This window comes from Mycteria americana, chromosome 8 (assembly GCF_035582795.1).
Source record: "Mycteria americana isolate JAX WOST 10 ecotype Jacksonville Zoo and Gardens chromosome 8, USCA_MyAme_1.0, whole genome shotgun sequence".
Lineage (NCBI taxonomy): Eukaryota > Metazoa > Chordata > Aves > Ciconiiformes > Ciconiidae > Mycteria > Mycteria americana.
The window spans coordinates 21,852,757-21,872,827 of record NC_134372.1 but is presented as its reverse complement, the minus strand read 5'-3'; the positions used below and the strand labels follow the sequence as shown (position 1 = coordinate 21,872,827).

The 20,071-nt window shown below is 61.0% G+C and overlaps 4 protein-coding genes across 4 annotated transcripts; all 4 read left to right on the top strand.

The window, feature by feature from the left end:
- Positions 1 to 769: 769 nt before the first annotated feature.
- On the top strand, positions 770 to 3,949 carry LOC142413731 (protocadherin gamma-A9-like). Its single transcript, XM_075510161.1, is given in 1 exon segment — positions 770 to 3,949. A coding segment is annotated over 1 exon segment (2,385 nt). The 5' UTR covers positions 770 to 1,123; the 3' UTR covers positions 3,509 to 3,949.
- A 91-nt stretch (positions 3,950 to 4,040) lies between these two features.
- LOC142413728 (protocadherin beta-15-like) lies at positions 4,041 to 8,004 on the top strand. The gene has a single exon (XM_075510157.1). The coding sequence runs from the start codon at positions 4,296 to 4,298 to the stop codon at positions 6,735 to 6,737; it is 2,442 nt and encodes an 813-aa protein (XP_075366272.1). The 5' UTR covers positions 4,041 to 4,295; the 3' UTR covers positions 6,738 to 8,004.
- A 4,211-nt stretch (positions 8,005 to 12,215) lies between these two features.
- On the top strand, positions 12,216 to 15,395 carry LOC142413732 (protocadherin gamma-A9-like). The gene is given in 1 exon segment (XM_075510162.1): positions 12,216 to 15,395. A coding segment is annotated over 1 exon segment (2,385 nt). The 5' UTR covers positions 12,216 to 12,569; the 3' UTR covers positions 14,955 to 15,395.
- Positions 15,396 to 15,486: 91 nt separating this feature from the next.
- On the top strand, positions 15,487 to 19,450 carry LOC142413714 (protocadherin beta-15-like). The gene has a single exon (XM_075510117.1). The coding sequence runs from the start codon at positions 15,742 to 15,744 to the stop codon at positions 18,181 to 18,183; it is 2,442 nt and encodes an 813-aa protein (XP_075366232.1). The 5' UTR covers positions 15,487 to 15,741; the 3' UTR covers positions 18,184 to 19,450.
- Positions 19,451 to 20,071: the final 621 nt, after the last annotated feature.

Sequence of the window (20,071 nt, the reverse complement as noted above, 5' to 3'; positions counted from 1 at the left end):
CACTGGTGAGACCCCACCTGGAGCACTGCATCCATCTCTGGCATCCTCCGTACAAGACAGACATGGACCTGTTGGCGTGGGTCCAGAGGAGGGCCACAGAAATGTTCAGAGGGATGGAACACCTCTCCTATGAGGAAAGGCTGAGAGAGTTGGGGTTATGTAGCCTGGAGAAGAGAAGACTCAGGGGAGACCTTATTGCAGCCTTTCAATACTTAAAGGGGGCTTACAAGAAAGTTGGAGACAGACTTTTTCATGGGGCCTGTACCGATAGGACAAGGGGTAATGGTTTTAAACTAAAAGAGGGTCGGTTCAGACTAGATATAAGGAAGATATTTTTTACGATGAGGGTGGTGGAAGAGTGGGACAGGTTGCCCAGGGAGGTTGTGGATGCCTCATCCCTGGAAGCATTTAAGGTCATGCTGGACGGGGCTCTGAGTCACCTGATCTAGTTGAAGATGTCCCTGCTCATTACAGGGCGGGTGGACTAGATGATCTTTAAAGGTCCACTCCAACCCAAACCATTCTATGATTCTGTGACTCTATCACTCTATCATTCTGTCATTCTCTGAAGCAATGCGGTGGGCAGGACTTGTCGGAGAGACTACCCTGAATGCATGCATGTCCCGTGAATCTGTAAGCACGGTTATCAGGCTTGATCGCAAGCGCGGGGCTGCAGCAGGCGCTGTTCGCTGAGCGAGAGAGGGAAGCCGGCAAGGCGGAGGGCCGCTTCCCAGCGCCGGAGCGCTGCAGTCGCTGCCTGCGGCTGCGAGGGTCGCTGTTGGCTCACGATGGGCCGAAAGGCGGGCGGCGGCCGCCGGAGCAACGGCGAGCCGGCGAGCGAGCCGCGGGGCTGCAAGGTCCGAGCCCGAAGCAGCGCGGTGGGAGCGAGCCGAGCCGGGCCGGGCTGCTCGGGGGAAGGCTCGGCGGGAGGAGCGCGGCGACAGCGGTGACCCGCAGGCCGTCTCCGGTGGGCGGCGGGGCGAGCGGGCAGCTGCTGCCGGGCTTCGCAATGGCGGAGAGAGGCGGGCGTCGGGGCCGGCGGGAGCGAGCCCTGCTGTGGTGCGTGCTGGTGGCGGCGTGGGAGGCAGCGTGGGGGCAGCTGCGCTAGTCGGTTCCCGAGGAGATGCCGAAGGGCTCGTTGGTGGGCGACGTGGCCAAGGACCTGGGGCTGGAGCTGCCGGCGCTCCGCCGGCGCGACCTCAGCATCATAGACAGAGGTAGGACGCAGTATTTCGCTCTGCACGGGAAGACGCGACATTTAGTGACGGCGCAGAGGATAGACAGAGAGCAGCTCTGCGAGAGTGTGCAGCAATGCGTGCTGCGGTGTGAGCTCATAGTGGAAGGGGAAATGCAGGTTTACGGAATCGAAGGGGAAATCACGGACATCAACGGCAACGCGCCCAGCTTGCGAGGGGCAGAAATAGACCTGAGACTCAGCGAGACGACAGCCCCAGGGTGGCGGTTTCCCCTGGCCAGGGCTCACGACCCGGACGTGGGACGGAATTCGCTGCAGAGCTACGAGCTGAGCGGCGACGAGCACTTCTCGCTGGCCGTGCAGGCGGGCCCCGGCGGCGATCAGCGTCCCGAGCTGGTGCTGGCGAAGGCGCTGGACCGGGAGGAGGCGGCGTTTCACGAGCTGGTGCTGAGGGCGAGCGACGGCGGAGAGCCGGCGCGGACGGGCACGGTGCGGGCCCGCGTGGCGGTGCTGGACGCGAGCGACAACGCGCCCGTGTTCAGCCAGGCGGAGTACACCGTCACGGCCACCGACGCCGACGAGGGGCTGAACGGGCACGTGAAATACAGTTTCCATAAAATTTCAGAGCGGTCGTCGGAAATTTTCCAGCTGGACGCCGAGACGGGAGCGATCAGTCTGGTGCGGAGCCTGGACTTCGAGGAAGGCGAATCCTACGAAGTGGAGATGGGGGCTCAAGACGGCGGCGGACTTTCCGACACGGCGAAAGTCGCGATTGCCGTGACAGACGTGAACGACAACGCGCCCGAACTGACAGTGTCGTCGGCGCTGAGCGCGATCTCTGAGGACGCCCCGTCGGGGACGGTGGTGGCCCTGCTGCACGTGCAGGACCGGGACTCGGGGGCGAACGGCGAGGTGCGGTGCAGCATGGCCGAGCGCCTCCCGTTCCGCCTGGAGAAGCCCTTCGAGGACTACTACCGCGTGGTGACGGCGAGGGAGCTGGACCGGGAGGAGGTGGCGGAGAACAACGTGACGGTGCGGGCGGCGGACGGCGGGTCGCCGGCGCTGTGGAGCAGCGCGGTGCTGGCGCTGCGGGTGCTGGACGTGAACGACAACGCGCCGGTGTTCGCGGAGGCGCGCTACAGCGCGCGGCTGCCCGAGAACAACGCGGCGGGCGCGCTGGTGCTGACGGTGCGGGCGGCGGACGCGGACTGGGGGCAGAACGCGCGCGTGCGGTACCGGCTGTCGGAGGGGGGGGTGCGGGGCGCGCCGCTGTCGTCCTACGTGTCGGTGCAGGCGGAGACGGGCGCGCTGTACGCGCTGCGCTCCTTCGACTACGAGGAGGTGCGCGAGGTGTGGCTGTGGGTGCGGGCGGAGGACGGCGGCGCGCCGGCGCTGAGCAGCAACGTGTCGGTGCGGCTCGTGATCGTGGACGAGAATGACAACGCGCCGCAGGTGCTGTACCCGCCGGCGGCGGCGGCGCCGGGCGCGGGCTGGGCGGGCGTGGAGCTGGCGCCGCGCTCGGCGGAGCCCGGGGCGCTGGTGGCCAAGGAGGTGGCGGTGGACGCGGACGCGGGGCAGATCGCGTGGCCGTCGTAGGAGCTGGCCAAGGCGACGGAGCCGGGGCTGTTCCGCGTGGGGCTGCACAGCGGCGAGGTGCGCACGGCGCGGGCCGTGGCGCAGGGCGACGCGCCCCGGCAGAGGCTCGTCGTGCTGGTGCGAGACGGCGGGCAGCCGCCGCGCTCCGCCACCGCCACCCTCGGCATCGCCCTGGTGGACGGCTTCTCCGACGCCTTCCTCCAGCTCAACCACGCTCCTGCGGCGAGGCAGCAGCAGCAACCGCAGGCGGGCGAGGAGGACCCGCTCACCACCCACCTCATCGCCTCCCTGGGCTGGGTCTCGTCGCTCTTCCTCCTGTCCGTCCTCGCCTTTTCGGCAGCCAAGCTCTGCAAGGCTCGCCTCCGCGCACGCCTGTCGCCTCCCTCTGCCCGCTGCTACGCTGACGGCGACTTCGCCGCCGACGGCGTGGACGTGGCCGGCACGGGCACTCTGTCGCCGGCTTACCGCTACGAAGTGTGCCTGACCACCGGCTCGGGGAGGAGCGAATTCCAGTTCCTGAGGCCCGTCCTGCCCAGCCCGCAAAGCAGCGCTGAGGACCAAGGAACCGCTGTGCAGCTCGCAGCCCGCTGGCGAGGGGGAAGCCAACCCGCGGAGCACAGCCCCTCCTCCCGTTCAGCCACCGGACTGGCCGGCCGGCAGGCGCGTCCACGCCTGAGCCTTGCTGGGACCCGCCTCCGCTCCCCGTCCTCAGCCTGAGATCCACGAGTAGATGTAGTGCCGTGCTGCGCTCTTACCTGCGTGCTGCCCCTGCGGAGGCTCTCGCCCGGCTTCTCCGGCCGGGGAAGGCGGCTCAGTCCCTCCGGGCTGAGCCTCCGCCCCACGGTGCCGTGGGAAAGGCCTTGTGCTTGTCTTGCCTCCGTGTTTCTCGAAGGGCACGGACTGGCCTCCCGGGAGCCAAGCGCGCACGCCTGCCCGCGGGCTCTGGGCGGCGGGGAGCGGAGGAAGACGCGGGGCAGCTGCCGGCGCTGCCCGTGCGCTCGGACTCAAGCGGCGGCCCCGCAGGGCTCTCGGCGCCCCTTCCCTGCGCTTCCCTCCCCGGCGCGGTGCGCGCGCGTCCTGCCGCGGGGCCCCCCCGCGGGCGAGCGGCCGGCAGCCGCGCGTGTGCGCACGGGTCCGTGCGCCGCTGCGAGCCGGCAGCGCGGGCAGCGAGCGGCGGCGGGCGCAGTCCCGCGGCAGGCCGCAGGGTGGTGCTCCCGGCCAAGGCGGCGCCGAGCGGCTGCGACAGGGGAGGCGGCCGAGCCCAGCCCGGCCCTGCCCAGCCCAGCCCAGCCCAGCCCAGCCGAGCTGGGCAGCGGCGGCGGCGGCGAGCGGTGCCCCGTGCCAACCGCTGCCGGGCCACGGCGGCCGCGCTCCGGGCCGCCAGCCGGACTCGGCGAGAAGGGAGGTCGCCAGCCCGCCGCCCCGCCGCGTTGCTGCCGGGCGCCGCTTTCGGCGGAGGACTGCGCGGGCGATCCGCGAGACGGAGGCTGCCCGCCGCCCCGACATGGCGATCGCAAGGCAAGTGCTTTGTCTCTCTGCTTTCCTCTCCCTGCCGCACGCTCGCTCCGAGCCCATCCGCTACTCCGTAGCCGAGGAGGCGGAGAGCGGCTCCGTGTTAGCCAACGTGGCGGAGGACGCGGGGCTGGCCCCGGCGCAGCTGTCGGCTCGCCGCGCCCGCCTGGCCTCCGAGGACGGCCGGCAGCACTTTCGCTTAGACCGCGGCACCGGCCGCCTCGTAGTGGCGGAGAGGCTGGACCGGGAGGAGCTGTGCGGGCAGTCCGCTACCTGCACGCTCCCCTTCGAGCTCCTGCTGGCAAACCCGCTGCAGTTCTTTCGAGTCGAGGTGGCCGTGGAGGACATCAATGACCATTCGCCCGTTTTCCCGGAGGAACGAGTCACTTTTAAGATCCCGGAAAGGAGCGACCCGGGCTCGCGTTTCCCACTGGAGGGGGCTCAGGACCTGGATGTTGGCAGCAACAGCATCCAGGCTTACAGCATTGCTCCCGAGAACGACTACTTTAGTGTCTCCTTTGGCAGTCGGATTAAGGGCAAGACGTATGTGGAACTGGTCCTGGAAAAGCCGCTAGACAGAGAGGAGCAGGCGGAGGTGGGTTTCAGTCTCATTGCCATGGACGGGGGCTCTCCGCCCAGGAGTGGGACCACCCAAATCCGCATTGTCGTTCTAGATGTAAATGACAACGCTCCCGTCTTCACACAGGAGCTGTACGTTGGGCAGGTTTTGGAAAACACGCCGGAGGGCTCTGTCGTTCTCCGCGTGGTGGCAACTGATCTGGATGCAGGACCTAATGGGGACATCTCCTATCAGTTCAGCCAAGCAGTGGGCCATAGAGACTCAGCATTCACAATTGACCCCACAAGTGGTGAAATTAAGCTCACCAAGTCTCTGGACTTTGAAGCAGCAGAGAATCATGAGCTCAGCGTGCGGGCCACGGACGGCGGGGGCCTCTCAGCAATCTGCAAGGTGTTGGTGGAGGTGGTGGATGTGAATGACAATGCACCGGAGCTGGTGGTCAGTTCCTTCAGCAGCCCCCTCCCCGAGAACACATTACCAGGGACAGTGGTCGCCCTCTTTACTGTCAGGGACCGGGATGCCGGTGCCAACGGGAAGATCTCCTGTGCCCTTGAAGACCAGCTATCGTTCTCCCTGCGGCCAGCCTATAAGAATTACTACGAGCTGGTGACCGTGAGCACGCTGGACCGGGAGGAGATGCCACGGTACATCCTCACTGTCACAGCAGCAGATGCAGGGTCACCGCCTCTCACAACCACCCAGACCTTCATGGTGGACATCTCCGATGTCAACGACAACGCACCTGTCTTCAACCAGACATCATACACCATGTCTGTGCGTGAGAACAACGTCCCCACGGTGCTCGTTGGAGCCGTCAGTGCCACAGATGCTGATGTGGGACCTAATGCCAAGGTGACCTATTCCCTGGCACCGGCCCAACGCACAGAGCAGGCCCCCTGCTCCTGCATCTCCGTGAACTCTGAGAACGGGCACGTGTTTGTGCTGCGGCCCCTGGACTACGAGCAGGTGAGGCAGATCGAGGTCTTGGTGAGCGCCTCCGATGGGGGTTCGCCACCCCTTAGTGCCAACGTCACTGTCCGCCTTGCTGTGGTGGACGAGAATGACAATGCGCCGCTGGTGCTGCACCCCTCGCAGGACAGCAGCCCACCGTCCAGCGAGCTGGTGCCTGTGTCGGCTGAGGCGGGGTACCTCGTAACCAAAGTGGTGGCTGTTGATGCTGACTCGGGGCAGAACTCGTGGCTCTCGTACCACCTGCTGAGGGCCACCGACCCCGGGCTGTTTGTGGTGGGTGCCCAAAGTGGGGAGGTGCGGCTGAGGAGGCCGGCGACGGAGAGAGATGCCGTGAAGCAGAAGCTCGTCGTCTTGGTGCGAGACAACGGGCGGCCACCACTGTCGGCCACTGCAGCACTGAGCGCACTCCTGCTCAATGACTTCTCAGACATGCGCCTACCACACAGCAGCCTGGCCACGGAGGATGAGGGCAGCTCCCTGACAACCTATTTAATAATTTCATTGGTCTTCGTCTCACTCCTCTTCCTCATGTCCACTGCAGCCTTCATCGCTCGCAAGGTGTGCAAGAGAAAGGAGCTGAAAAGCGGGCATGTGCTTTACGGCGCCGGCAACTTGCAGAGCAGCGTGGCTGATGCGGCCGCTATGGGGACTCTGCCCCATGCTTATTGCTATGAGATCAGCCTCACGACGGGCTCGGGCAACAGCGAGTTCAAGTTCCTGAAGCCCATCCTCCCCAGCCTGCCACCACAGCACCGTGGCATGGGCGGGGACACCAACAGTGAACAAGGTTTCCCCCGTGGCCCTATCACGGCAGAGGAGATGGCACCAGACAACCCAGGGACGCTCTCTGCAGAACAATTCAATAGTCTTTCCTTTAACTAGCATGGAGTCAGCAGAGCCAGAGGCTTCATGCCTTGCGATAGGAAGGGATCTGGGCTACATGTGGCAATGGTTCCTCCAGAGTAAATCTGCATTTGCAATTGGTGTCACCAATTTCCCTCAAATTCTAAGTCAGAAGAAAAGGTGTCTCCCCCTCCAAAACCCAAAAGAACCTAAAGGCTCCCTCAGTCAGGCAGTAGTACGTTTCAGCTCTGTTACAGCCATTTCTGAAATGCTTCGAGAGTGGGGTTAGTTCCAGGGCCCCCAGCTAAGTTCTTGTCTCACTTGCCGTCAGGCAAAGCTGTGGACCTCTTATTCTGTGCTGTAACGCAATGGCAAGGCCGGGCAGACGAATCGCATGCTCGCTGAAATGCACGTAGCCCTCCTCCCGGGTCAGGAAAGCAAGGAAGTTGTGAGTACTGTGTTACAATGTGGTGCAAGCACGGGGCTCTTTCTTCTCTGGGTTCTGGATGTCTCTGTCTGAGATGTGTGGGCTCTGTGTGTTTTTCCTTCTGGTCACTATGTCTGTCCAGACAGCCATTGTGTGTCTGCATATGGTGCAAAAGGCTGCCCAGTGAAGCAGGGAGTTGCTCACATCCAGCCGTTGTGATGCACGCAATTCCAGCCCAGCAGGCAAGAAGGGCATTTTGACCCTTTGAGTACAGCAGTCTCATTTTCTCTAGGGAGAGCAGCAAAATGCATGAGATTTTCCTTTGGCCCATGAGAGGGGGGGTGGGTGGGCTGTCTCCTTGGGATTGCCTTGGAAATATGTTCTAATAGCAGCACTAATGGTGTTGGGATAGGCTGTAACCGTACAGAGTTGTGAAAACATGTTCACATGTTGTCCTTGGGTGCATTGTAAGGAAACTCCATGAGTCGCTTCAAAGGACTTTGTCTGAAGGTAGAATCGAGATGAACTTGGAAAAGGGCCATTGAGTTTGGTCTCATGCTTGTTGTTCCCAAATTCAGAGGCTTCTTGATGGGAGTGGAAAGCTGTCCCGACAGTATTTTCTGGGTTTGTGTTAGAGCATTTGCATTCTCCTTTTTGCCCTTTCTCCTTCTACTCTGCAAACTGTGTTTGGGCATTGTCTTACCTATTCCTCTTAAGAAGGACTGTCACCCCATGTATAGTAACGGATTGTTTGAATGATGGCAGTGTGGCACGGAATATTCAGAAACTCTCACGCTGTGTTGTGCTGCAGTTATAAACTGTACCGTTGTAAACCGAGATACCCTTGTGTGTAAAAGTGAAATAAAGCGAACAACTAATGCCTTGTGTGGAGACAGTCTTTGTAGAGATGCTCTTTCTGGGAAAGCTCTGTCAAAGTTTTTCAAAAGGCTGGGAGTTGTTTTCTCATTTTGTCCCTTGGCTGAGGTAAAGTTGGGCGGGTACATTTCCTCAGTTTGGAGACACAGCTGATAGAGAATTCAGGAAAATTGTGGGGAGCAGGGATTTGCTGGCAGGCCTCTGCGGGTCTTCTGAGCACTGAGTGTCTGGCTGCGACAGGGCCCGGTTAGATCCAGGTGAGGAGAAACTGGCCCCTACCCTAACAAGGGCCCTGGGTGTGCAAAGGCCTCTGCCGAGCAGTGAGGTGACTGGGGAGTGACCTTTCCAACTCTCCTGACAGCTCCAGCTGCAGATGGCAACCGTGAGGTGTTTGAGCACAAAGTGTTTTGACTCTAAAGGTTTTGGGGGATGGATGGCACAAAGACAGCATGCAGGTTCCTTTGGGGAAGTATGTGGGGGAGCCCCAGGAGGTGGGCATCTGGTGAGCAAAAACAGCTCCCAGGGAGAGGCTTTGCTCTTGGGAAATGCGGAGGACTGCAGCCACCCCTTCCGCAAGGCCCTGATTAAAAAGGTAAGTCCTGAGGACAGGCTGGTGTAGTAAAGACCGTTGTACATTGACGAGTGAATGATCCACTATCCAGGCAACCTAAGTCGAATCGTAGAATCATTTAGGTTGGACAAGATCCTTGAGACCATCGAGTCCAGCCGTTAACCTAACACTACCAAGTCCACCACTAAACCATGTTCCTGAGCGCCACATCCAGGAATGGTGACTCAACCACTTCCCTGGGCAGGCTATGCCAGTGCTTGACAGTCCTTTTGGTGAAGAAATTTTTCCTAATATGCAATCTAACACCCCCCCCCTCCCCGGCGCAACTTGAGGCCATTTCCTCTTGTCCTATCGCTTGTTACTTGGGAGAAGAGACCAACACCTGCCTCCTTACAACCTCCTTTAAGGCACAGGCCTGTGCTGTCCTGTGCTGTGTTGTGCTCCACAAATCCTTTCGTGGAAGGATAAACTCAGCTCATTGTAACCGAGGAACCTGCAGGCAGCTCCCACTTGCTACTGGTGAGAAGGCCACCTGCGAGCAAGAAGTCCGCATGCGAACTTCCTTTACTCTGACAGTAGGAATGATGAATAGAATTGCTTTCTTGCAGGGAAGTCCTGTAATGGCCTGAATGACTGAAACGGGGGCACTCTGTCTTTTCTATGACCGGGGTCTGCATGGCATGCTGTGCATGGCTGGGGGCCTGCGCGAAGCTGCTCTGCTCAGGGCTCTCTGCACCTAAAGGGTCGTAGGATTATCGACGCTAATCTCTTCCAATAGCGTGAGCTGTAATAATCAGAGTTGTGAATGACATCTTAGAGAGTCGCCGTGTCTCTCTTACTGAGATCACAAGGAACCGGCACCTCCTGGTGTAAAACTGCCGCCTGTCGGGTTGTTCCAGCTCGAGGGTCTGGGTGTCTGATGCAGTTCATAACTAGATGGTTTATTACGGATTTTACCCTATGAGAGGGAGAGGCCGTTTCTTGCGCTGGAGGGCCTAAACACACCGCTGAGCTTTCCCGAGGGGCTCGTCGGAGGCGCCGTTTAGGAAGGATAACTCCTTAGGCCAGGTAACAGACAGCCCTACCAGAGGGGATGCGTTTCTGGACCTGTTGGTCACCAACACAAGTGAGCTAGTCAGAGACGTCAAGATTGGAGGCAGCCTGGGCTGCAGTGATCATGCACTGGTGCAGTTCGCACTCCTGAGGGATATATAGGACAGGCGAAGAGTAAAGTGAGGTCCCTGCATTTTAGGAAAGCAAACTTCCAGCTGTTCAAGGAGTTAGTCAATGGGCCCCCCTGGGAAACTGCCTTCAGGGACAAAGGAGCAGAACAGAGCTGGCAGACCTTTAAGGATGCTTTCCACAGAGCGCAAGAGCTCTCAATCAATCTCATGTGTAAGAAATCAGGAAAGGAAGGCAAGAAACCGGCATGACTGAGTAAAGACTTGCTGGTCCAACTAAGGGGCAAGAAGGAAATGCACAGGCAGTGGAAGCAGGGACAGGTATCCTGGGAACAGTATAGGGATGTTGCCCGGTTGTGTAGGGATGGGGTCAGGCAGGCCAAGGGGCAGCTGGAGCTGAACTTGGCAAGGAACGCAAAGAATAATGAGAAGGGCTTCTACAGGTATGTCAGCCAGAAAAGGAAGGTCAAGGAAAGCGTACCCTCCCTGATGAACACGACTGGCAAACTGGTAACAACAGATGAGAAGGCTGAGGTACTCGACAACTTTTTTGCCTCCATCTTCACTGGCAATCTCTCTTCCCACACCTCTCAAGTGGATGCACCTCGTGGCAGGGACGGGGGGAGCAAAATCCCTCCCCCTGTAACAGAAGCTCAGGTTTGAGACCACCTGAGGAACCTGAACATGCATAAGTCCATGGGACCCGACGAGATGCATCCCAGAGTCCTGAGGAAATTGGCTGATGCAGTTGCCAAGCCACGCTCCATGATATTTGAAAAGCCATGGCAGTCAGGTGAAGTTCCCGGTGACTGGAAAAAGGGAAACATTGCGCCCATTTTTAAAAAGGGTAGAAAGGAGGACCCTGGGAACTACTGACTTGTTAGCCTCACCTCTGTGCCTGGAAGGTCATGGAACAGATCCTCCTAGGAGCTATGCTAAGGCACATGGAGGACAGGGAGGTGATTTGAGACAGCCAGCATGCCTTCACCAAGGGCAAGTCTTGCCTGACCAACCTAGTGGCCTTCTATGCTGGAGTGACTACATCAGTGGACAAGGGAATGTTATCTGTCTGGACTTCTGTAAAGCCTTTGACATGGTCCCCCACAACATCCGTCTCTCTAAATTGGGAGACGGACGGATTTGATGGATGGACTATTTGGTGTATAAGGAATTGTCTGGATGGTCGCATCCACAGAGTAGTGGTCAATGGCTCAATGTCCAGATGGAGATCAGTGACGAGTGGTGTCCCTCAGAGGTCCGTATGGGGACCCAGTACTGTTTCATATCTGCATCAACGGCATAGATGGTGGGATCGAGTGCACCCTCAGCACATTTGCAGATGACACCAAGATGAGTGGTGCGGTTGACACGCCTGAGGGACGGGATGCCATTCAGAGGGACCTGGACAAGCTCGAGAACCTCATGAGGGCCCGTGTGAACCTCATGAGGTTCAACAAGGCCAAGTGCAAGGTCCTGCCCCTGGGTTGGGGCAACCCCCAGTATCAATAGAGGCTAGGGGATGAAGGGGTTGAGAGCAGCCCTGCGGAGAAGGACTTGGGGGTACTGGTGGATGAAAAACTGGACATGAGCCAGCAATGTGCACTCGCAACCCAGGAAGCCGACCGTATCCCAGGCTGCATCACCAGCAGTGTGGCCAGCAGGTCAAGGGAGGTGATTCTGCCCCTCTACTCTGCACTGGTGAGACCCCACCTGGAGCACTGCATCCATCTCTGGCATCCTCCGTACAAGACAGACATGGACCTGTTGGCGTGGGTCCAGAGGAGGGCCACAGAAATGTTCAGAGGGATGGAACACCTCTCCTATGAGGAAAGGCTGAGAGAGTTGGGGTTATGTAGCCTGGAGAAGAGAAGACTCAGGGGAGACCTTATTGCAGCCTTTCAATACTTAAAGGGGGCTTACAAGAAAGTTGGAGACAGACTTTTTCATGGGGCCTGTACCGATAGGACAAGGGGTAATGGTTTTAAACTAAAAGAGGGTCGGTTCAGACTAGATATAAGGAAGATATTTTTTACGATGAGGGTGGTGGAAGAGTGGGACAGGTTGCCCAGGGAGGTTGTGGATGCCTCATCCCTGGAAGCATTTAAGGTCATGCTGGACGGGGCTCTGAGTCACCTGATCTAGTTGAAGATGTCCCTGCTCATTACAGGGCGGGTGGACTAGATGATCTTTAAAGGTCCACTCCAACCCAAACCATTCTATGATTCTGTGACTCTATCACTCTATCATTCTGTCATTCTCTGAAGCAATGCGGTGGGCAGGACTTGTCGGAGAGACTACCCTGAATGCATGCATGTCCCGTGAATCTGTAAGCACGGTTATCAGGCTTGATCGCAAGCGCGGGGCTGCAGCAGGCGCTGTTCGCTGAGCGAGAGAGGGAAGCCGGCAAGGCGGAGGGCCGCTTCCCAGCGCCGGAGCGCTGCAGTCGCTGCCTGCGGCTGCGAGGGTCGCTGTTGGCTCACGATGGGCCGAAAGGCGGGCGGCGGCCGCCGGAGCAACGGCGAGCCGGCGAGCGAGCCGCGGGGCTGCAAGGTCCGAGCCCGAAGCAGCGCGGTGGGAGCGAGCCGAGCCGGGCCGGGCTGCTCGGGGGAAGGCTCGGCGGGAGGAGCGCGGCGACAGCGGTGACCCGCAGGCCGTCTCCGGTGGGCGGCGGGGCGAGCGGGCAGCTGCTGCCGGGCTTCGCAATGGCGGAGAGAGGCGGGCGTCGGGGCCGGCGGGAGCGAGCCCTGCTGTGGTGCGTGCTGGTGGCGGCGTGGGAGGCAGCGTGGGGGCAGCTGCGCTAGTCGGTTCCCGAGGAGATGCCGAAGGGCTCGTTGGTGGGCGACGTGGCCAAGGACCTGGGGCTGGAGCTGCCGGCGCTCCGCCGGCGCGACCTCAGCATCATAGACAGAGGTAGGACGCAGTATTTCGCTCTGCACGGGAAGACGCGACATTTAGTGACGGCGCAGAGGATAGACAGAGAGCAGCTCTGCGAGAGTGTGCAGCAATGCGTGCTGCGGTGTGAGCTCATAGTGGAAGGGGAAATGCAGGTTTACGGAATCGAAGGGGAAATCACGGACATCAACGGCAACGCGCCCAGCTTGCGAGGGGCAGAAATAGACCTGAGACTCAGCGAGACGACAGCCCCAGGGTGGCGGTTTCCCCTGGCCAGGGCTCACGACCCGGACGTGGGACGGAATTCGCTGCAGAGCTACGAGCTGAGCGGCGACGAGCACTTCTCGCTGGCCGTGCAGGCGGGCCCCGGCGGCGATCAGCGTCCCGAGCTGGTGCTGGCGAAGGCGCTGGACCGGGAGGAGGCGGCGTTTCACGAGCTGGTGCTGAGGGCGAGCGACGGCGGAGAGCCGGCGCGGACGGGCACGGTGCGGGCCCGCGTGGCGGTGCTGGACGCGAGCGACAACGCGCCCGTGTTCAGCCAGGCGGAGTACACCGTCACGGCCACCGACGCCGACGAGGGGCTGAACGGGCACGTGAAATACAGTTTCCATAAAATTTCAGAGCGGTCGTCGGAAATTTTCCAGCTGGACGCCGAGACGGGAGCGATCAGTCTGGTGCGGAGCCTGGACTTCGAGGAAGGCGAATCCTACGAAGTGGAGATGGGGGCTCAAGACGGCGGCGGACTTTCCGACACGGCGAAAGTCGCGATTGCCGTGACAGACGTGAACGACAACGCGCCCGAACTGACAGTGTCGTCGGCGCTGAGCGCGATCTCTGAGGACGCCCCGTCGGGGACGGTGGTGGCCCTGCTGCACGTGCAGGACCGGGACTCGGGGGCGAACGGCGAGGTGCGGTGCAGCATGGCCGAGCGCCTCCCGTTCCGCCTGGAGAAGCCCTTCGAGGACTACTACCGCGTGGTGACGGCGAGGGAGCTGGACCGGGAGGAGGTGGCGGAGAACAACGTGACGGTGCGGGCGGCGGACGGCGGGTCGCCGGCGCTGTGGAGCAGCGCGGTGCTGGCGCTGCGGGTGCTGGACGTGAACGACAACGCGCCGGTGTTCGCGGAGGCGCGCTACAGCGCGCGGCTGCCCGAGAACAACGCGGCGGGCGCGCTGGTGCTGACGGTGCGGGCGGCGGACGCGGACTGGGGGCAGAACGCGCGCGTGCGGTACCGGCTGTCGGAGGGGGGGGTGCGGGGCGCGCCGCTGTCGTCCTACGTGTCGGTGCAGGCGGAGACGGGCGCGCTGTACGCGCTGCGCTCCTTCGACTACGAGGAGGTGCGCGAGGTGTGGCTGTGGGTGCGGGCGGAGGACGGCGGCGCGCCGGCGCTGAGCAGCAACGTGTCGGTGCGGCTCGTGATCGTGGACGAGAATGACAACGCGCCGCAGGTGCTGTACCCGCCGGCGGCGGCGGCGCCGGGCGCGGGCTGGGCGGGCGTGGAGCTGGCGCCGCGCTCGGCGGAGCCCGGGGCGCTGGTGGCCAAGGAGGTGGCGGTGGACGCGGACGCGGGGCAGATCGCGTGGCCGTCGTAGGAGCTGGCCAAGGCGACGGAGCCGGGGCTGTTCCGCGTGGGGCTGCACAGCGGCGAGGTGCGCACGGCGCGGGCCGTGGCGCAGGGCGACGCGCCCCGGCAGAGGCTTGTCGTGCTGGTGCGAGACGGCGGGCAGCCGCCGCGCTCCGCCACCGCCACCCTCGGCATCGCCCTGGTGGACGGCTTCTCCGACGCCTTCCTCCAGCTCAACCACGCTCCTGCGGCGAGGCAGCAGCAGCAACCGCAGGCGGGCGAGGAGGACCCGCTCACCACCCACCTCATCGCCTCCCTGGGCTGGGTCTCGTCGCTCTTCCTCCTGTCCGTCCTCGCCTTTTCGGCAGCCAAGCTCTGCAAGGCTCGCCTCCGCGCACGCCTGTCGCCTCCCTCTGCCCGCTGCTACGCTGACGGCGACTTCGCCGCCGACGGCGTGGACGTGGCCGGCACGGGCACTCTGTCGCCGGCTTACCGCTACGAAGTGTGCCTGACCACCGGCTCGGGGAGGAGCGAATTCCAGTTCCTGAGGCCCGTCCTGCCCAGCCCGCAAAGCAGCGCTGAGGACCAAGGAACCGCTGTGCAGCTCGCAGCCCGCTGGCGAGGGGGAAGCCAACCCGCGGAGCACAGCCCCTCCTCCCGTTCAGCCACCGGACTGGCCGGCCGGCAGGCGCGTCCACGCCTGAGCCTTGCTGGGACCCGCCTCCGCTCCCCGTCCTCAGCCTGAGATCCACGAGTAGATGTAGTGCCGTGCTGCGCTCTTACCTGCGTGCTGCCCCTGCGGAGGCTCTCGCCCGGCTTCTCCGGCCGGGGAAGGCGGCTCAGTCCCTCCGGGCTGAGCCTCCGCCCCACGGTGCCGTGGGAAAGGCCTTGTGCTTGTCTTGCCTCCGTGTTTCTCGAAGGGCACGGACTGGCCTCCCGGGAGCCAAGCGCGCACGCCTGCCCGCGGGCTCTGGGCGGCGGGGAGCGGAGGAAGACGCGGGGCAGCTGCCGGCGCTGCCCGTGCGCTCGGACTCAAGCGGCGGCCCCGCAGGGCTCTCGGCGCCCCTTCCCTGCGCTTCCCTCCCCGGCGCGGTGCGCGCGCGTCCTGCCGCGGGGCCCCCCCGCGGGCGAGCGGCCGGCAGCCGCGCGTGTGCGCACGGGTCCGTGCGCCGCTGCGAGCCGGCAGCGCGGGCAGCGAGCGGCGGCGGGCGCAGTCCCGCGGCAGGCCGCAGGGTGGTGCTCCCGGCCAAGGCGGCGCCGAGCGGCTGCGACAGGGGAGGCGGCCGAGCCCAGCCCGGCCCTGCCCAGCCCAGCCCAGCCCAGCCCAGCCGAGCTGGGCAGCGGCGGCGGCGGCGAGCGGTGCCCCGTGCCAACCGCTGCCGGGCCACGGCGGCCGCGCTCCGGGCCGCCAGCCGGACTCGGCGAGAAGGGAGGTCGCCAGCCCGCCGCCCCGCCGCGTTGCTGCCGGGCGCCGCTTTCGGCGGAGGACTGCGCGGGCGATCCGCGAGACGGAGGCTGCCCGCCGCCCCGACATGGCGATCGCAAGGCAAGTGCTTTGTCTCTCTGCTTTCCTCTCCCTGCCGCACGCTCGCTCCGAGCCCATCCGCTACTCCGTAGCCGAGGAGGCGGAGAGCGGCTCCGTGTTAGCCAACGTGGCGGAGGACGCGGGGCTGGCCCCGGCGCAGCTGTCGGCTCGCCGCGCCCGCCTGGCCTCCGAGGACGGCCGGCAGCACTTTCGCTTAGACCGCGGCACCGGCCGCCTCGTAGTGGCGGAGAGGCTGGACCGGGAGGAGCTGTGCGGGCAGTCCGCTACCTGCACGCTCCCCTTCGAGCTCCTGCTGGCAAACCCGCTGCAGTTCTTTCGAGTCGAGGTGGCCGTGGAGGACATCAATGACCATTCGCCCGTTTTCCCGGAGGAACGAGTCACTTTTAAGATCCCGGAAAGGAGCGACCCGGGCTCGCGTTTCCCACTGGAGGGGGCTCAGGACCTGGATGTTGGCAGCAACAGCATCCAGGCTTACAGCATTGCTCCCGAGAACGACTACTTTAGTGTCTCCTTTGGCAGTCGGAGTGAGGATGACAATTATATTGAACTGGTCCTGGAAAAGCCTCTAGACAGAGAGGAGCAGGCGGAGGTGGGTTTCAGTCTCATCGCCATGGACGGGGGCTCTCCGCCCAGGAGTGGGACCACCCAAATCCGCATTGTCGTTCTAGATGTAAATGACAACGCTCCCGTCTTCGCACAGAAGCTGTACGTTGGGCAGGTTTTGGAAAACACGCCGGAGGGCTCTGTCGTTCTCCGCGTGGTGGCAACTGATCTGGATGCAGGACCTAATGGGGACATCTCCTATCAGTTCAGCCAAGCAGTGGGCCATAGAGACTCAGCATTCACAATTGACCCCACAAGTGGTGAAATTAAGCTCACCAAGTCTCTGGACTTTGAAGCAGCAGAGAATCATGAGCTCAGCGTGCGGGCCACGGACGGCGGGGGCCTCTCAGCAATCTGCAAGGTGTTGGTGGAGGTGGTGGATGTGAATGACAATGCACCGGAGCTGGTGGTCAGTTCCTTCAGCAGCCCCCTCCCCGAGAACACATTACCAGGGACAGTGGTCGCCCTCTTTACTGTCAGGGACCGGGATGCCGGTGCCAACGGGAAGATCTCCTGTGCCCTTGAAGACCAGCTATCGTTCTCCCTGCGGCCAGCCTATAAGAATTACTACGAGCTGGTGACTGTGAGCACGCTGGACCGGGAGGAGATGCCACGGTACATCCTCACTGTCACAGCAGCAGATGCAGGGTCACCGCCTCTCACAACCACCCAGACCTTCATGGTGGACATCTCCGATGTCAACGACAACGCACCTGTCTTCAACCAGACATCATACACCATGTCTGTGCGTGAGAACAACGTCCCCACGGTGCTCGTTGGAGCCGTCAGTGCCACAGATGCTGATGTGGGACCTAATGCCAAGGTGACCTATTCCCTGGCACCGGCCCAACGCACAGAGCAGGCCCCCTGCTCCTGCATCTCCGTGAACTCTGAGAACGGGCACGTGTTTGTGCTGCAGCCCCTGGACTACGAGCAGGTGAGGCAGATCGAGGTCTTGGTGAGCGCCTCCGATGGGGGTTCGCCACCCCTTAGTGCCAACGTCACTGTCCGCCTTGCTGTGGTGGACGAGAATGACAATGTGCCGCTGGTGCTGCACCCCTCGCAGGACAGCAGCCCACCGTCCAGCGAGCTGGTGCCTGTGTCGGCTGAGGCGGGGTACCTCGTAACCAAAGTGGTGGCTGTTGATGCTGACTCGGGGCAGAACTCGTGGCTCTCGTACCACCTGCTGAGGGCCACCGACCCCGGGCTGTTTGTGGTGGGTGCCCAAAGTGGGGAGGTGCGGCTGAGGAGGCCGGCGACGGAGAGAGATGCCGTGAAGCAGAAGCTCGTCGTCTTGGTGCGAGACAACGGGCGGCCACCACTGTCGGCCACTGCAGCACTGAGCGCACTCCTGCTCAATGACTTCTCAGACATGCGCCTACCACACAGCAGCCTGGCCACGGAGGATGAGGGCAGCTCCCTGACAACCTATTTAATAATTTCATTGGTCTTCGTCTCACTCCTCTTCCTCATGTCCACTGCAGCCTTCATCGCTCGCAAGGTGTGCAAGAGAAAGGAGCTGAAAAGCGGGCATGTGCTTTACGGCGCCGGCAACTTGCAGAGCAGCGTGGCTGATGCGGCCGCTATGGGGACTCTGCCCCATGCTTATTGCTATGAGATCAGCCTCACGACGGGCTCGGGCAACAGCGAGTTCAAGTTCCTGAAGCCCATCCTCCCCAGCCTGCCACCACAGCACCGTGGCATGGGCGGGGACACCAACAGTGAACAAGGTTTCCCCCGTGGCCCTATCACGGCAGAGGAGATGGCACCAGACAACCCAGGGACGCTCTCTGCAGAACAATTCAATAGTCTTTCCTTTAACTAGCATGGAGTCAGCAGAGCCAGAGGCTTCATGCCTTGCGATAGGAAGGGATCTGGGCTACATGTGGCAATGGTTCCTCCAGAGTAAATCTGCATTTGCAATTGGTGTCACCAATTTCCCTCAAATTCTAAGTCAGAAGAAAAGGTGTCTCCCCCTCCAAAACCCAAAAGAACCTAAAGGCTCCCTCAGTCAGGCAGTAGTACGTTTCAGCTCTGTTACAGCCATTTCTGAAATGCTTCGAGAGTGGGGTTAGTTCCAGGGCCCCCAGCTAAGTTCTTGTCTCACTTGCCGTCAGGCAAAGCTGTGGACCTCTTATTCTGTGCTGTAACGCAATGGCAAGGCCGGGCAGACGAATCGCATGCTCGCTGAAATGCACGTAGCCCTCCTCCCGGGTCAGGAAAGCAAGGAAGTTGTGAGTACTGTGTTACAATGTGGTGCAAGCACGGGGCTCTTTCTTCTCTGGGTTCTGGATGTCTCTGTCTGAGATGTGTGGGCTCTGTGTGTTTTTCCTTCTGGTCACTATGTCTGTCCAGACAGCCATTGTGTGTCTGCATATGGTGCAAAAGGCTGCCCAGTGAAGCAGGGAGTTGCTCACATCCAGCCGTTGTGATGCACGCAATTCCAGCCCAGCAGGCAAGAAGGGCATTTTGACCCTTTGAGTACAGCAGTCTCATTTTCTCTAGGGAGAGCAGCAAAATGCATGAGATTTTCCTTTGGCCCATGAGAGGGGGGGTGGGTGGGCTGTCTCCTTGGGATTGCCTTGGAAATATGTTCTAATAGCAGCACTAATGGTGTTGGGATAGGCTGTAACCGTACAGAGTTGTGAAAACATGTTCACATGTTGTCCTTGGGTGCATTGTAAGGAAACTCCATGAGTCGCTTCAAAGGACTTTGTCTGAAGGTAGAATCGAGATGAACTTGGAAAAGGGCCATTGAGTTTGGTCTCATGCTTGTTGTTCCCAAATTCAGAGGCTTCTTGATGGGAGTGGAAAGCTGTCCCGACAGTATTTTCTGGGTTTGTGTTAGAGCATTTGCATTCTCCTTTTTGCCCTTTCTCCTTCTACTCTGCAAACTGTGTTTGGGCATTGTCTTACCTATTCCTCTTAAGAAGGACTGTCACCCCATGTATAGTAACGGATTGTTTGAATGATGGCAGTGTGGCACGGAATATTCAGAAACTCTCACGCTGTGTTGTGCTGCAGTTATAAACTGTACCGTTGTAAACCGAGATACCCTTGTGTGTAAAAGTGAAATAAAGCGAACAACTAATGCCTTGTGTGGAGACAGTCTTTGTAGAGATGCTCTTTCTGGGAAAGCTCTGTCAAAGTTTTTCAAAAGGCTGGGAGTTGTTTTCTCATTTTGTCCCTTGGCTGAGGTAAAGTTGGGCGGGTACATTTCCTCAGTTTGGAGACACAGCTGATAGAGAATTCAGGAAAATTGTGGGGAGCAGGGATTTGCTGGCAGGCCTCTGCGGGTCTTCTGAGCACTGAGTGTCTGGCTGCGACAGGGCCCGGTTAGATCCAGGTGAGGAGAAACTGGCCCCTACCCTAACAAGGGCCCTGGGTGTGCAAAGGCCTCTGCCGAGCAGTGAGGTGACTGGGGAGTGACCTTTCCAACTCTCCTGACAGCTCCAGCTGCAGATGGCAACCGTGAGGTGTTTGAGCACAAAGTGTTTTGACTCTAAAGGTTTTGGGGGATGGATGGCACAAAGACAGCATGCAGGTTCCTTTGGGGAAGTATGTGGGGGAGCCCCAGGAGGTGGGCATCTGGTGAGCAAAAACAGCTCCCAGGGAGAGGCTTTGCTCTTGGGAAATGCGGAGGACTGCAGCCACCCCTTCCGCAAGGCCCTGATTAAAAAGGTAAGTCCTGAGGACAGGCTGGTGTAGTAAAG